The sequence below is a fragment of the Carlito syrichta genome, unplaced genomic scaffold (assembly GCF_000164805.1).
Source record: "Carlito syrichta isolate Samal-C Ts95f unplaced genomic scaffold, Tarsius_syrichta-2.0.1 Scaffold91408, whole genome shotgun sequence".
NCBI classification, from domain to species: domain Eukaryota; kingdom Metazoa; phylum Chordata; class Mammalia; order Primates; family Tarsiidae; genus Carlito; species Carlito syrichta.
In genome coordinates, this window is record NW_007035504.1 from 353,189 (window position 1) to 370,537 (window position 17,349).

General features: G+C 40.6%; 1 protein-coding gene across 2 annotated transcripts in view; it reads right to left on the reverse strand.

The window, feature by feature from the left end:
* KHDRBS3 (KH RNA binding domain containing, signal transduction associated 3) overlaps nucleotides 1–16,807 on the reverse strand; it is a 222,788-nt gene extending 205,981 nt beyond the window's left edge. For both annotated transcript variants that reach the window (XM_021712876.1, XM_008059199.2), the window contains exon 1: nucleotides 16,599–16,807. In XM_021712876.1, coding sequence (XP_021568551.1) covers nucleotides 16,599–16,605 — 7 coding nt within the window. In that variant the 5' untranslated portion in view covers nucleotides 16,606–16,807. The remainder of the gene's footprint in view (nucleotides 1–16,598) is intronic.
* Nucleotides 16,808–17,349: the final 542 nt, after the last annotated feature.

Genomic DNA, 17,349 nt, shown 5'->3' on the forward strand with positions numbered 1-17,349 from the left:
GGCTCAGCCTGTAATCCCACACCTTTGGGAGGCTGAGGTGAGTGGATTGCCTGAGCCCGCGGGTTTGAGACCCGCCTGGGCAGGCGAGACCTCATCTCTATAGTAAATCAAAAATTAGCCGGGTGTGGTAGCGCACGCCTATAGTTCCAGCTATGTGGAAGGCTGAGGAGGAAGGATCGCCGGAGCCCAGCAGGTCGAGGTTACAGTGGCCGGGAGCGGCCGCTGCACTCCAGTCTGGGCGATAGAGTGAGACTCCAACTCACAAATAAATAAATAAATAAAAATAAAATAAAATGTAATTTATACTGGCAGGATCCCACTTTCATTATGAGGCTAGTCACCTTAAGCAAGAAAAAGAAACAAACGAGGGGCTTTTTTCCCCCCCAATTCTTCAATATTGATATAGCCTCAAGGATTCTTCCCTTTGTCCATTTCTCTTCAGATTCCACACTTTCCCTGGGTAATCTCGTCCTAACCGTAGCCTCAAACACAGGGCAGTGCATTTTTCGTGAAGGTTTACATCAAGAAAGGCCATGTGTAATTCTCAACACATGGAATTCAAAATGTTTAAACCAATATTGTTCAGTAACCCAAATGATCTTTCCAAAACAGAGATGACCACACCTTTCTCCTGCATGTTAACTTTCAGCTATGAGCCGGGCTCAGTGGCTCAGCCTGTAATCCCGCACATTTGGGAGGCTGACTGAGTGGATTGCCTGAGCCCGCGGGTTTGAGACCTGCCTGGGCAACTTGGCGAGACCTCATCTCTACAACAAATCAAAATTAGCTGGGCGTGGTAGCGCACACCTGTAGTTCCAGCTACTCGGAAGGCTGAGGCGGAAGGATCGCTGGAGCCCAGCAGGTCGAGGCTGTGGCGGCCGGGAGCGGCCACTGCACTCCAGTTTGGGTGACAGAGTGAGACTCTAACTCAAAAAACAAATACACAAACAAAAAACTTTCAGCTATGATCCAGAACTTTTAACACATTCACAGTCCTTAGCTCTGTGTAAAGTCCTGCATGTTCTAGTCCCTGCTTAGCCTCTTTCTCCCCATTTCTCAACACATTCCTACCTTTATCTTATATTCTAAACAGACTGCTAGCAAGTACTTGTATATACATTATTCAGTCAACAAATACTGAGTGTCTATTGTATGTCAGGCACTGTTCTGGGCACTGGAGATCCAGCAGAGAATAAAAACCCCAGTTCTCAAGAGCCGGGGTCTAGTGTATATACAGTTTTGATGTATGTCACTGAATCTTCACTATAAGTCTGGGAGGTCATTAGTATTGTGTTTTACAAACTAAAACACTTACATTTGGAGAGGCAAAGGTATGTGCCCAGGTCCAATACCTCTTACATGGCAGAGGGGTACTTCCCACAAGGTCTGAGTCCTATACTGCTACAACCTAGCACACTTGTCTGAAAATTGACAAATCTCTCCTCAAAATCATTATCTGGAAACTCAGAAAAAAGGAAAACACTTTTTTAAATCTTCTTTCACCAAAACACCCTGAGTAAATGCACAAGAGTGGTACATTATTCTGAATTACATTATTCATTATCCTAATCCATAAAGAATAAGCTGAGACCAAATGGCTATTCATTCTACAAACATTTACTGAGTGTCCACTACCTCCCAGGTACAGTAATGAGCACTGGAGAAGGAATCAAAGATAACAAGTCAGATTCCACTTGAATTCTCATGGGAGAAATAGCTCCCGGCAAATCTTTCTGATCTCAGTGTGACAAATGCAATAGCTGGATGCACAGCGTGTACTATATCAGGTGCTGAACTACAAAGAGAGGGGGAAGAGAACAGGAATGCATTCACTGCACACTCATGCCAAAGAACCCTGCAGCCTTCAAAGAGGCCATGGTTTAATCCTGAGCAAAGAGACTCCAAGAAGCTAACTTCCCTCACAGTTATGTCACACTCCAGAGCCCAGGATGTTCCCACTACATCAGGAGTCACACATTAAGTCTCTCCTTCCTCCCCAATCAGAATAATGTGCTGCTCCTATGCAGGGCCACAGTACTGTGTGCGCTTGTCTTTATTACAGCACTTACCACCCTACAATATAAATGTCTTTTAATTTGGCTGCTTCCCCACTGAGCTGAAAACTCCTTAAGCAGGGATAAAGTATTACTCCACTCTGTGTCCCAGCACTTAACCCAGCCTAAGCATGTGATCCGTTCTTTTTTTTTTTTTTAACAGAAAGCAGGATTTATTGAGAGGACAGAAAAGCTCCCACAGTGGGGGGGAACCTGAAGGGGTTGTCCAGCACATGATCCTTACTGAACAAACAGAGAAATAAGAACTGAAACTCCTCTGGTCTAGTGGGAGAAAGACCATGGAGAAATATACACTCAGTCTTCTCTTAAGGGTGTTTCCCATGGAAGTACAGCAGTTTCCTCAGAGTCTGTTGATGAAAAAGGCAAACTCCATAAAATATGTAAAGAGCCCAAGGTACAATCTCAAGAAATTCCAAGAACATGGTGCCTAAGGTGGTTGTGTTACAGCTTAGTTTTACACATTTTAGGAAAGCAGAAATTACAAAGACATAAATCAATACATGTAAATATACATTAGTTTGGCTTGGAAAAGTGGGACATCTAAAAGTGGGGGCTTACACATCATAGATAGATTCAAAGACTTTCTGATTGGCAACTTGTAGAGTTAAGTTCTGTAAAAATAACTTGAAGTCAGTAGAAAGAAATGCTTGAGTTATAAAAAAAGGGAAATTGAGAAAGCCAAAACTCTTGTATGCTGATGAAGCCTCTAAGTAGCAGGTATCAGAAAGGATAGGTAGTAAATACTGATAACAGAAAGAATAGGTAGTAAATGTTTCTTTGCTGGCCATTTAAAGGTGTCAGACTCTTAGTTAAATCTCTCCTCTATCTGAGCGACCTAGAGCAGGAGATTCTCTACAGATGCAAATTTCCCCAAGAGATGGCTTTGACACTCCAAAATATGTCAAAGAAATATATTTTGGGATAAAATATTTTTGTATTCTTTGGATGCCGGCTATCTGTCATGTGGTGCTATACCAGAATTAAGTTGGAATTTGGTACCCTATTGTCACAGAGCATGTTTTGTTAGTCTTATAATCTCTGTTTTAATGATAATGTCGGTCAGTTGTGCTTGAACTCCAAAAGGAGGGGGCATTCTCAAGCCTGTCTCACTTCCTTTTTCATCATATCCTGTAATTTAGTTTTCAGGTTTCCTTGGCCCAGAGAACATCAGTCTAGTTGATTGGGGTAGGGGGAAGGAGTGGTTGCTTAGAATGTTATTTTTGATTTACAAGTCTAAAAGTCTGAAGTTTAAATATTTGATTACGCTACTCCTTTTAACACTCACCCTCCAAAAACAAAAAACTACTTCCTGCTATGAATATGCTGCTCTACCTAAGACAGGTAGCTAAGAATTCACATACTTACACTCTTCTATATTAATATTTTAAGATGTACATAATGAGTATGAACTCTGTGCCTAGTATTCTGTGCTAGGCTACATGAGGGAGAAAAATAAGAAAATGTGTCCTGCTGAGGAAGGGTAGTCAGTGTAGGTTAGACATAATAAATGTGTTGTAGGCAGTTTTTAGTTTAAAATAGGGAAGCATCCAGACATCTTGTCCGCAGGCTGGAAGGCCCTGCAGGCTGGACTGTGGACTCAGTGTGGACTCCCAGTTCACCTCACCCCTCAGTTCAACAAAGGAAGCCCATCGGGGTAGTTTCTGAACTCATAATCAAAAGATATAAAAATTATAATCACACCACCTTTAAGCTCATAAATTAACATAATCACACAATCTGGTAAGTAAGGCTATCAAGGCAAAATGTGTGTTCCAAGAAAAGGCCACCCCCTCACCCATCAGAGGCAGAGAGATGGTAATCTGGAGCAGTGGAAACCTGTAGCCCACTCATTAACATATTATTTACTAAGTAGCCATATCAACCTTTTTGTCAAAAGCAAAAACACAGTCTTTCTCCAAAATGTCCCTTGCTGAAGCTCATTCTTCTGTATTTCTCCCTTTCTCTTTCTCTAATATACTCTGTTTTAAAACTTTGCTAGCTGAAATTCCTTTCAGTACCAAGTCAAAGGACCCACAGGTGTTGCACCACACCCCACCTTGCAACACGGCTAGCCAAATTAACTTTGAAAAAACAGGTGACAAACTTTTGAGTGCCTAAGAATATGCCAAGCACTCTACATAGATTCTCTCATGACCATTTTATTATAGATGAAGAAACAGAAACTCTTAGAGCTTATTATTATCAAAAGATAACACACCTATTTAAGGAGAAAACCCTGAGGGGGGGGAGGGGAAAGAGAACTAGAAAAATATAATCCAGAATACAGTCAGTCAACCCTTAAATGACACAACTTTTTTTCTTGTCCCCTTATCCTTTGAAGGTATCATAAACTCTATAAATCTAGGGCAGGAAATTATGATTCTTTATTTATTCTGAATTAATGATATAAATGGTGAGCAATGTCAAAGAGGAGAAATTCCTTTCTCCACATGCCTCGCTCACAGAGAAAAGAGAGAGAGAAGACAGACACTGTGGAATAATTTCCTTAGTACTTTTCATATTAAAACAGCAACAAAAACAAAAAACCATAAAATGTATTAAACAGATCAAAATCTTACCAGATGCCTCAAGACCCAGAAGATAAAAGCCAAGGGGATGGAGACTGCTCAGTCTCCCCTTTTCACAATGCCAAGACGTTCCACAGGACCATGAATTGCTTTGTGACCCAGAACTTTAAAACCGCTTACCTCATTCCTCTAGAGATTCTAGAGAAAACTTCATGCTGCTTCTAATACACAATAGCATGGCCTGCGAAAGGATGGAAAAACTGCTCACCAAGTTAAAAACTAATTTTTTAATTTTTAAAATCAAAAGACAATAATTAAAAGCTTAATTTACTTCAGAGTCATCGAGAGCACTATATATTGATTGCATTTGCATCTTTATGTTCAAGCTGTTGATATTTAACTGTGATGTACTCCAGGGCTTAGTTTCTTTGCCAGTGTCAAACATTACCTTGACAGCAGTCACTGTGCATTAACAATAGGTGGTCTTTCCTAATGACACACTTTTCTCTGAGAACAGAATCACTCCCTGATGAAAACCATTTGTCACTGCAGTAATAACATGCTTTTTTGAGCAAATTAGAGCAATAACTTACATAAAGAAAATTGTGAAGAAACAAATCTATTCTGAGACAATAAAAGGAGCATAATTTTGAAATTTTTTACCCAACAGATTGGTGCTAGAGTATTGCCTCTGCGCTGGGACTATGTGGAATGTGGGTAATGCTGGATCACAGCAGGGGCTGTGTGCTAATGTCTTCAGGAACCGCCCGCCTTGAGATATGCTTTCATTAAGAAAAAGGTGACTATTTTATCATGACAAGAAAAACACCCTCACGAGTTTATAAAAGTATGTTTCTCAGCATTACTTTGCATATTGTGCAAATTATGCTTTTAAAAGACTCTCATCTTGTGAATAAGAACTTCAACAAATTGCCAAATCACAAGACATTAACATCCAAAAGATCCATATGAGAGGAACAACTGGTCTGCAACAGAAACAGCCCACAATTATCACTAATGCATTCACAAAAATTACTTGTATTATGCCCCTATTGTAGATGGCATTGGTAAAAAGAATTTTTACCAAATGTGATAATAAAGTCTGGTCCCTAGTCCCTAAACTGAGAGCAGTGAAGGGCAGGTAGACTACTGCCCATGGCCAGATCCAGCACACTGCCTCTTTTTATAAATACAGTTTTATCAGAACGTACCTACACTCTCAAATACTGTCTGTGGCTGCTTTTTCTGTTCCAGCTGCAGAGGTTGACAGAAAATGCAGCCCACAAAACACTGTTCTTTAGCCTTAACAGAGGAAGTTTGCTGGCCCTAAGCTTAGAGTGCAGTGTAAAGACAATGAAGATACAGCCACAGACATGTATCTATTTCCCAGCTGTGTGATGAAAGGGCCTGGGAGCAATGACACACCAGCAGCCCAGATTTCGGTTTCTAAATAGCACTCCGCACCAAAAGAAACCAGGGCAAGTTGGAAGAAATGGCTGAGTTCAGGTTTAGGGCAGAGCAAGTGCAAGATGAGCCCGGAGTGAAATAATGTTAGAAAGCTTTTTAAAAAATTTTTTAAAAACCTCAAAAACGTTTGGGATGACTCTGCCAGCCAGGGCGAAGGACTCCCAACGGCCAAATCTGAGACAATTTGTGTTCCAATTTATACAGTGATTTATAGCTCATTGAATTAAAGAAAATTCCACAAATGAATAAAATAGACATCAGTCATAGAAAAGATACAAAGAAAGGGGTGAGAGGAGGAGAAGTGGGAGGGAAAAAAGAAAAGGGCTCCTTTTCCAATAGAATGCCAACCAATAGATGTACTGGGGTGCATATGTGTATAAAACTTGTATTCATTTTATTTAGTGTTACAATTTTAATATAGTTTTTTTCCCCTTTCTTAATATGTGTGCATATTTTCTGGCACCCTCTGTAGACGGAACGACTGCATTAGAAACTTATCATTTTACAACAATCATTGGTGAAGGAGAGTCTAATGAGAAACAGGACATTTACACAGTCTCAAAGTATCTCCCCCAAAAGTACTAACTAATTACAAAATAAAAATAGTGACTTTACAGTGGAGAAAACCGACACCACCTTAACTGGATGATCAAACTTAACATCACCAACAACGGAATAAAGTGACACTGACATCAGGTGGCCCTGGTATGAGGGATTGAGAAGAACACACTACTGCCTCAATGGCATTCCTGCCAAGAGAGGAATCTGATTTTAAAGAAGCATCAGACAACCCAAACAGAGAGGCATTCTACAAAAACTGGCCTGTATCGTCTTCCAAAATGCCTGTTATGCAAGGCTAAGGCAGGCAGAGGAGCGATTCTGAACCAAAACACTAAGGAGAATTAACAAGGTAATGCAATGTGTGATCTTGCAATGGATCCTATAAAAGACAACATGAGAACAAGGGGCACAATTAGTATGGGAACTGCAGCTGAGAAACCCCACTGTGTTTTTGTCCTAATTGTACTACAGTTAGAAAAGAGAAGGCCCTTACTGTTGGCAAATGCACATCAAGGTATTCAAGTATTTAGGGGTAAAGAGTCATAATACATGAACCTTACTCTCAAATAAGTCATGAAAATACATTCATACATGAGCAAATGATGAAGCAAACGTGACAAAATGTTAACTAGTGAGTCCAGGCAAACATGTAGATGGGGTTCCTTGCGTTATTCTTCTAACTTTCCTATAAGCTTAATACTGTTTCCAAATAAAAATTTTTAATGTCAAGAAGAAGAAATAAAGGTCTTAAAAAGGGGAGGGAGGAGGAAGGGAAGAAACAGATGAACAAACAACTACAGAACACCACAAGCAGGAACATGAAGATGCCGTGGAAACATATAGGAGAGGAATTAATAACCTGGAGGAACCTGGTATAGCCAGCTCTATACCACAGCCCAGTTTGTCTCCTCTGCCTTGAGATGATTTCTGCATCTGCCTAATACCTCTTTGAACAAGACTCCTGCCCCTGAGATCAGTCAAATGCCATTCTCAGAGCCCCCCAAAATCTCTGCATTCTTCTGCCATATCACTTATACTCTTAAAGTTGCTCTGTCTACATGCCTATCTCACTCATTGACCTATAAATTATTTGATAAATATGATGATGATGATGATGATGACAAGGACGGCAACAGCAACTATTTATTCTGTACTTATTACATACCAGGCATGACACGAAAGAACTCTTCACACATATCTCATTTAAGCACCACAAAAAATCCAGAGGAGGTTGGTTTTTTTCTTTTGCAATCACCATTTTCCAGACATGGACCTGAGGCTGAAAGGGGCTGATGTCACAACAAAAGAAGTGGCAGTGCTAAGACATGGTCAAAACTGTGTTCTTAATTACTTTTTTTTTTTTTTTTTTTTTTACCAAATGGTCTAAATCTCATTTCAAGATCATTTTTAATTAACTGTAGCTACACACAGTAGGTAAATGGAGACAAGGGGGATTTTTCTAAGTGTTTTACTTCTGTTTATATTTTCTGAGCCCACCCAATCAGAAAGCAAGGATGGAGAAGGCACAGGTGATAGGAGAAGCTAGCATTAAAAAATAAAAATTACTAGCAGATAATTCACTGCACTGGTGGACAGTCAAGACGTGAAGGCACAATTCAGATGTAAAAGACAACATGTGAAGGACAGAAATGTATAAATGTGTAATCATCTCATTAGATACAAAAATATATCATGTTAATAATTCATTAGCAAAACTGAACAAACAGAAAATCACTGTCATTTCACCTTAATGACACCAATGTGGCAGCATCCTGCCATGTGCAGGTGAGCGAACACAGGCTCAGAGAGGCAGAGTCAGGACACACAGTTCAACTTAGCAGTTCAACAGATATTTGTTGGAAAAATGAATGGAACAAAAGAAACTTCAACAGGATAAAATTTGAAGGTCCCGAGGATTCTTGACACAGTATCCAGCCCTCCTAAAAACTACTAAAATGGAAACATGGTTTTGTCCAAAATTCTTCCCACGATTTCTACCTAGTACTCATCAAGTCCCTCAGCCCACTCTAGTCAGTAGACAACAGCAGGCAGGAGGAGCAGGAATTTCCACACTAGCTAACAAATCTTCTGTTATTGTGTGTTTCCTTACACAAATCAAAGAATTTGACATACACATGCCACCAATGCAAATTAACTGTGAGAACTATAACTTTCCCCTCAAAAATAGATTACGATGGCTGGTAGCCACAAATCACACTATCCTAGTACGTTCTTTGATAAAAGCTTTCAATTGAATGCTTTGGGAATATTTTTTACTTAGGGCACAATGATCCCTATAATATTAAGTTAGCTGCACGACCTTGAACCAGGTTATCAAATCCTCTGACCTCCATTGCTCAATCTGTTGAATGAGACCAACAAAAGTACCTTCATGTGGCAGTCACAGGACTAAATGCAGAAATGTGTGAAAACAACGCCGCGATGAAGTCAGGCACTCGTCAGGCACTCAAGCAGTGGTGGCCGCAAAACAAAAACAAGTCATGGTTTTCCGCAAATGCTGATTATTAAGTATGCCTCTTAAAATATGAAAGAAAATAAAAATTAATATCAATCCATGAACGTTAAAAGCAACGAAAGTCTGTTGATCAAGACTCATTTCCGTTCAGAAGTAGCTTCCCAGCGTAGACTGAAAGAGGGTAACCTAGCCATGTGGAGCGCCATCTAGCGGACGAACGGCAGAGCGCAAGTGGTGGAAACATCGAAGTGGAGGAACAAGGGGAACTGAGAGTGAAAACTGCTCCTTCTCTCCTCACTGATGCGCCCACGGGAACGCGAACCAACAGTGGCCCCAACTGTAGGATTTGCATTAAAAAGAGAGGGCAAAAAGGGTGTTCTCAAACACTTATGCCCTCTATCATGCCAAGGTAAACAGGCAACTTTTAAAATTCCTAAAATAACAGCAGGGGCTAACTGGTCAAAAATGATGGAAATGCCAAAAATTATAGAAATTTACAGTTTATCAATTAAGAATAAGATAGCTTGTGCTTGTGGAGAGAGGCTTCTGAGTGTCCAGACATGTTTTAAGCTGTGCAGTCATAAAACTGTTCGTGGAAGCATCATTTGTTAATTTAAGTTTCAGGTGCTGTATCTTGAATAGCATAATAAAAATCAATCAGAGTTGTTGCTAATTTTGTACATGATATTAATGAAAGAAGCTTCCTAAAGACTGAATTTCCCCTTCAATACTTCCAGGACTGGAAAACTAAAATCATTCTAATAACATAAAATTACCCTAAGAAATGAAACCAGATGATTTATGTATTAAGTTATTATTATATACTTTATGTCTGGAAAATGATGCCGATACACGCACTTCTGTCTCAGATCATCCTACAAAAACAGCAGGCAACGTTTATTAAGCACCTATTACATGCTAGACTCTTTTTTTTTTTTTTTTTTTTTTTGATTTATTGTAAAGATGAGGTCTCACCAAGTTGCCCAGGCTGGTCTCGAACCCATGGGCTCAGGCAATCCTCTCACCTCAGCCCCCCAAAGTGCTGGGATTACAGGTTGAGCAACCACGCCCGGCCAACGTGTTAAACTCTTATGCCTAAAACAGCAATCCTATAAAAAAGGCATAAGGTAACCAGTTTTACAAATGAGTAAACTGAGGCCCAGATAAATTAATTAATCTGCATACCATTACACACTGGAAAGCTGTCACCTCCCCCAATCACATGGCTCTTTCTGCATCACCTTGTCCCTTATTCTGTAATGCTGTTCCCCAAATAAAGGCCACTCAACTGGCTATGCTGACACGGGTTAGAGAGTTCCTATGCCATTTTGTCATCACCCTGTCTGCAGTATCCAATCTGCCCTGCCTACCAGATCACCAGTCCAAGACCAGGCATTTAATTTGAAGAGTTGCATCATCGAAATTCCCCTTGAAAGTCAAACATGAAAAATCAGACACAGTGAAAGCTCCCACATCTACCTGGCACTCATAGGTACCCTGTACAATGTCAGAGTTGGGCAGACAAGGATAAGAATCCTGATTCACCATTTACTAGCTGTGACCTTGGGCAAATTATCTGACCTTCCTGACCTCAGTTTTCTCATCTGTAAAATAAGGTAAAATGATTTACTCTTTTAGGACTGTTAGAACAATTAAATGAAATAATGAACATAAAGCATGTAAACCAGAAAAGGCACTCAATAAATGGCAGCTACTATCATTAGCAATCGCAGGGCAAGTATATTTAAACATATTATCCCCTTCCAAAAAAACAAAATCATTATCTGTGGGGAGATGGTCTTGTATGCTCTTTAAACTCTTTTTTTTCTATTTTTGAGCCTGTTTTTAGAGGATGGAGAATGTCTGCATATACCATAAACTGGCTATAAATCCTTGAAACACTCTCAACCAACTGTTTCTGTGATAAACAAAGTATTAAAATACAAAGAGCTCTGCAACTCTAAGAGACAGAACTTTAGCAAGAACTTCACTTACTTTCCATACAGAGTGTTTTTCTATTTTCTCTTTGACCACTGAAATATATACATACTTAAAAACCTTTGCCTTGAATGCCTACTGAAGACTAAAAATATCGCTGGAGAGCATAGTGAAAAAAAAGTGAGCTTGCCTTTTGGTAAAGCACATTTTCAGGAACCTCTTTTAAAAATTCATCACCAAAGGAAATTCCTAAAGGGGTTCCTACTATAATGAAACTTTTATTTAAAAACAACAATGTGCAGTGCTTTTCTTAAAGTATCTTATCAAAACACTGCAGACTTGATTTAAATTTTCAACCCGACTACTTGCAAGCTGTGCACCTTGACTGGGCGAGTTACTTTATATTTTTACATTTTTGAGCCTTAGCCTTATTTGGTGGGGGACAAAAGGAGGCGGGGGGGGGGTAAAACCACCTACCCTGCAGGATCTTGTGGGAATGAGAGAGAACGCACAGAAAACACCCAGCAAAGAACAGGCCCTCGATTTGGTAGCTTTGTTATCATCATTTTCCCCAATGCCAGAGAACACTCTCCTTCTACTGCTTTGGTAAAAAACGTAAGTCATTTTATCTTCACTCCCTGGGACCGGTGACAACAAGCAAGTGGGCCTTTTGATATCAAAGTTGCCACTGTCATTCAATTAGCAATTTCAATCGCTCCTCTGGCTTTGGGTTTCCCTTTGGCACCTGAGACAGCAGATTAACTCCTTCAGGTAAGAAGCCTTATTTGGCATGTGACCACGGAACTTCCAAAATTCTGGTTTAGAGACGGAGTTTAGAGAAGTTTAGAGCCAACTGCATTAGAGTGCACTGGTTTAATAAGTTCCTCAAGAAAGAGTAAAAGTAAATAAACATCTGATTCAAAGCAGATCTGACAACATCTTCTCATTATCTCCTAGAGAAGGTCCCCTGCTGTTCTACCACATTTAAAGAGCACTGGGAGGTTCTTCTGCTTGTTGAACACTGCATTTCACTTAGAACCCTCTTTCACTGACACCTGCAGGACGGATAGAGACTCCATCCCCACCCCACAGCCAGGTCCTCTGAAGTGGTAACAGCAAAGCTTCTTACGGACTGCTAAATTCCAAATAGACCGTCTAATTCACCTTTATGATAATTAGCATGTAGCACGGAAACAAACAGATGAAAGATCAGGCCCTGCCTCCCGGGAAGCTCTCACTGTACCAGGGAAGACAAAGAGATCCAGATATGACAGTGCGATGAGGATCCCACCCTAAGGTAGGTAAGCACCAGGTGCTATGTGAGACCAGAAAATGGACAGCCTCGTCTATTTTGGAGAAAGGGAAATGGACAGAGGAGATATCTCAGAGCAGAAATGTGAAGGGTGGAGGATGAAATGGATGGTGTGCCATTTAACTTTCAATCCAACCAGCACAGGCTAGAGAGAAAACGACTAACTGCACCTAACAAGGCCAGGATTTTCTCACTCCTCTGTCATTAACTAATTGCAACCCCTCAGTTCCACCAGGAATTTAACCATTTAGGCCTCTGAGGATCAGTACAGCATGGTGAGAAGAACCCGGGACTTGGAAAAGAACTAAGCCTGAACCCTCGCTCTGACATTTTACAGGCACATCACCTTGGGCAAGTCACTTTAGTTGTCAGAGTCTTGGTTTGTACAACTGAAAAATCGGGCTAATAACCTCCACTCTGGGCTATTACCAGTATTAAGACTACAAACGTGACCCAGCACAAAGAAGTGTCTTGAAAACTTTTGTAGGCTGACTGAGTAAATCTAAGCCATCTAATCACTAATTATTTCACAAGGATAGTTGAAGGACTAATAACATATTCCTTAAGAAAGAGGGCGTCTATACACTCACAACTCATTCTCAAACTAACACAGATGAGAGCGGGAACTTCTCCAGGGTGGAGACTGTTTCTCTTCCCAGGACCCAGCACAAATAATGGGCACGCCAAGGTTCTCAGAAAACAGGTTCCTCATGTCACAATCACTGGGTAGCTTTCAATCATAACACACAACACAAAATTCAAAAAGGGTGTATCTAATACTGTGAGTCATTGCATCCATTTTCTTACAAAACAAACAAACAAATCAAAAAATCTGATAACCCACAGAAAAACAATGAAGAATTATGAAATAACCACCTGCTTCCTCTGAATGAAGCAGAGAATCACACAGCACAGCCTGAAGGCACCACACCGAAATACAGTTCTGCAACTCTCATTCCACTCTCTCACTTCGCACGTCTGACAACATTCAAGCAGATCAGAAATATTTTTCAAAAGGGGGCCCCAAAAAGAAATGTCAAGCCATCGCGGGTTTGTGGATTACAAAGAGATGCACATAGAGTAAAGTCCGGATCCTTCCTTTAAACACTTTCTCCCCACATACATCCCAAGTAATGCTAGAGGTCCTAATAGTTGAGAAACTGATATAATGTAAAACATATTCTGAAACACCAACAAAGAACTTTATCGGTTTGGACACAAACAAGCCATCTTAATCTTGACTCCTCTGTTCCACTTCCTTGTGTAACTAACAGCAACTAAATATATCTTGGCAGTGAACCAGCCACCAACCCATACATTATACCAGATAATTAAAAATACAGTGTTATGTGATCTTATTTAATGGTTACTTGGCTTGGATTGAAAACCATCCAAACCAATATCAAAGATTTGGATTACATTATAATGCACAGGACATTGCTGAAGATGTTTTTAGTAAGAGGCAGCGCATCTCCTACTTGCAAATATAATATACAACATGCAACACTACTTCCATCTCCAATTAACCTCCTTGGCAAGAAACTGCAATGTCAACTCACCCTATAGGCACTAATGTTTGGCAGTAGGGGAGAGACTACCTAACCCTATTGTCCTTGATTGAGTTGTAACATCAAGTAAACATTACCCATTACTTTGCTAGAGAAACAGATTCGATATTAGGAAGCAGAAGAAAGAACCAGTTATCCTGGGAAAATGAAAATAAAATCAGTAACTAATGTCCACCATAAAACACAAGTCTGGAAAAAACATAAAAGTCAATTCATACTAGATAAGAGTCTTTTTTCTTTCTTTCTTTCTTTCTTTCTTTCTTTTCTTTCCTTTTTTTTTTTTTTGAGTCAGAGTCTCTTTCTGTCACCCAGACTGCAGTGCAGTGGTGTGCTCACAACCACCATAGCCTTGACCCACTGGGCTCAGGCAATCTTTCCACCTCAGCCTTCCAAATAGTAGAAACTACAGGTGCACGCCAACATGCCCTACTAATATTTTTACTATTAAAGATTATTAAAAAATTATATAAATATTTTTTGTAGAGACGAATCCTCGCCAAGTTGTTCGGGCTGGTCTCAAACTCCTAGGCTCAGGCAATCCTCTCGCCTCCGCCTCTCAAAATGCTGGGATTATGGGCATGAGCCAACACACCTGGACAAAGAATATTTTTTTTTGTAACATCCCAGCTAGAGTTCTTAAAGAGTTTAGAAAAAGAGTAATTCAGCTAGAAAGTTGATCAATGTTCACAAATACTTAATTTTTAAAAAAATGTCTGCACCCAGTTTATAAACGGTTTCATTATCCTCGTGTGTTGATTATTAAACTAATATACTGGTCACAGAGGGCTGTAATTCAAAAGTGTCTCTTGGCCTGAGCATTGAAATCCTGTAAGATAAGTCTACCATGAATGTTTGCTTCTTCAACCAAAAGTATGGACAGAAACTTAAAAAAAAAAAAAAAGATAAGTTTTCCTAAAGGATACATATTATTTCATTTACATTTAAGTAAACTGGAAATAATCATACTAATTATATTTATTTCCAAGGCTTTAAATTAGCATGTGAGAAGTGTTTCATTCCATCTTTTGGGGAAGGCATAAAGAAGACAAACAATGCCCTTAAACACAGAAGACTTGAGTTCAAATTAAATCGCAGTTGCCTACAAGCTTATAAAGCTTGGGTCCTCAGCTCCCTCCCAGAAAAATGGAGATACCAATATCTGTCTTACAAGGATACAAGTGTGAGGATGAAGCTAGTGCCTTGTAAACTTTGAAATACTATGTAAACATAAGGTATGCTTAGTGTTTGGAGATATTTTCCATAAGATAAATCATTATATGTCACGCTACAATAAAATAAAGGTTTGCAATGCCAACCTGTCATCACTGTACAATTTAATGCCAGAATACCAATTCCAGTGTCCAGATTCAGAATAACCTTTGAAAAAATAGTTGCCTTAGGCAAAGAGCCACAAATATAATTAAAGAATAAAAAGCTTTCATACAGCCAATAACAAGACGGTTATCAGATTTAAAATTGAAGCTTCCTCACAACCATTTAAATCCAGATTTAAGACATGTTTTTGAAAGGCACTTGTAATTTTATAGTTACATAACAGCATAATTACTATTTTAAATGATAACGCTTTGTATTCTGGATATCAGGCTATGATTTAAGGGAAAAGTGTCTTAGTCTGAAGTAATCTAAATTAACAGTAATACAAGCATCTGAGTAGCACCTCTCTCTTCCTTCACATGTGAGAAATGTACTTCTTCCAAGAATTACATTTTTGACGAAAAGTAAGGTAATCAAGTTTAACATTTAAAAAAACACTAAAGGATATCATCTGCCCAATAAATATTTGTCTCGAGTAACTGGAAGTCATAAACACTTGTATAAACACAGAACCCGAAAGAATTTTGAATGTACCAGAAACAATACTATGGCTCTTAAACTGTTTCCTTAATTGAGTATAACATAACTTTGATCCCGCTTCTTTATTAGGAAAATGCACTCGATTTCAAGTCCGGAATATTTCCAATGTCACTGATCTCACACAATGTACAAAGACATTTCTTTCACAGAGACGACAGCCCAGCAAGCAACAAAAGATATATGTAAATCGTAAAGAGCAAAGGGTACAAACCTAACTGTACAACTGTTCAGCAGAGCATGGGAATAAAACTGAAATTCTTGTCCTTCATTTAAGAATGCATGTCCATTACTTTTTCACAAGCCCGTTGTATTAGAGAAATAAAAATAAGCCTACACTTAGAATAAAACGGGGAGCCCCGTAATAGGTTTATTTCTGTTCCACTATTCAAATATGCTTAAATTCTTGGAGACAGCAAGAGTCCCCCCACCATCATCAGTTGACAACACACAGACAGACATCCTACTCCAAAGAACGGGTTGCAAAAGGCAAATACCAAAGGTCACTGTTTTAAAACACAGGTATCTATATACAAACAGAATATGTCTGCCTCATCTCTCACTTGCAACAATAAAAGAGCCAGGGCCAGCATGAGGAGCAGCAGACCCGCTCCATCGAGGGAGCCACAGACTGTCACAGTGATTCATGCTAAAGGTAACCGATCTGGCCAGATAATGTCGCTGCCACCGCCCAGAGAAAAAACAGACCCGGTGGCCCCCAAACCCATCTTCATCGGAAACACATATAGTCCAGACCCAGGAGGAGTAGAGGACTGCACCCAGGAAGGAGGCTTCATTTACCGTCCATTCCAGCAGATTATTCAGGAAGCCAGACGTGGAGCAAGCCGGGGGAATACCGTCCTGGGTAGGCGTGCCTCCATACACCCCTTGTGTCCCCACCGCCCAGTACTTCCCAGGACTTTCACACCCTGAGAGCTGGCTGGATGGACTGCTGTGGAAAGGGCAAAGACTCCCTCACCAGTGTTCGGAACCTCAAACCAGCCACCAATGAGGGTCACCCACTCAGCACTTGCCAAAGAGAGGACAGGCGAGCCAAGAAGGGGCTCCTTTGCCAGCCTCTTCTCCCCTACCGACTCCTCCAAGGGTCAGCCGGCAAGGTTGGCATGAGTTCCCCACCCACGGGGGTCGGGCGGGGGCGGGGGAGGTGAGCTGCCACGCCAGGGCTGCTAGAGCCTGGACACTGGCGACACAGAGGGTTGGGCGAGAGAACGGGGCTCTTCTCCTGGGACCGCTGGGTTCTCCTCTCAGACGCTAGGGTCCGGCCTCGAACCTCTCCCAGGGTCCCCAAACTTAACGAACATCCCAAGCACCTGTTCCCTTCACCTCTGCTGCATCTGATCCCAAGTTCTTCCCTTTTCCTCCAGCTTTCTCCAGTCCCTTAGACAAACCCAACGCTCCCCGAGTCCCCAGCGCTCTCTCCTCCCAGGAGATAATGCAATCTCCTCCCCAACAAAGACCCCAGACGTTCGCTGTCCACCACCTGGAAGTTTCCCCTGGGTATCCCGGAGTCCCCAAAGATTTCCTTCAAGTC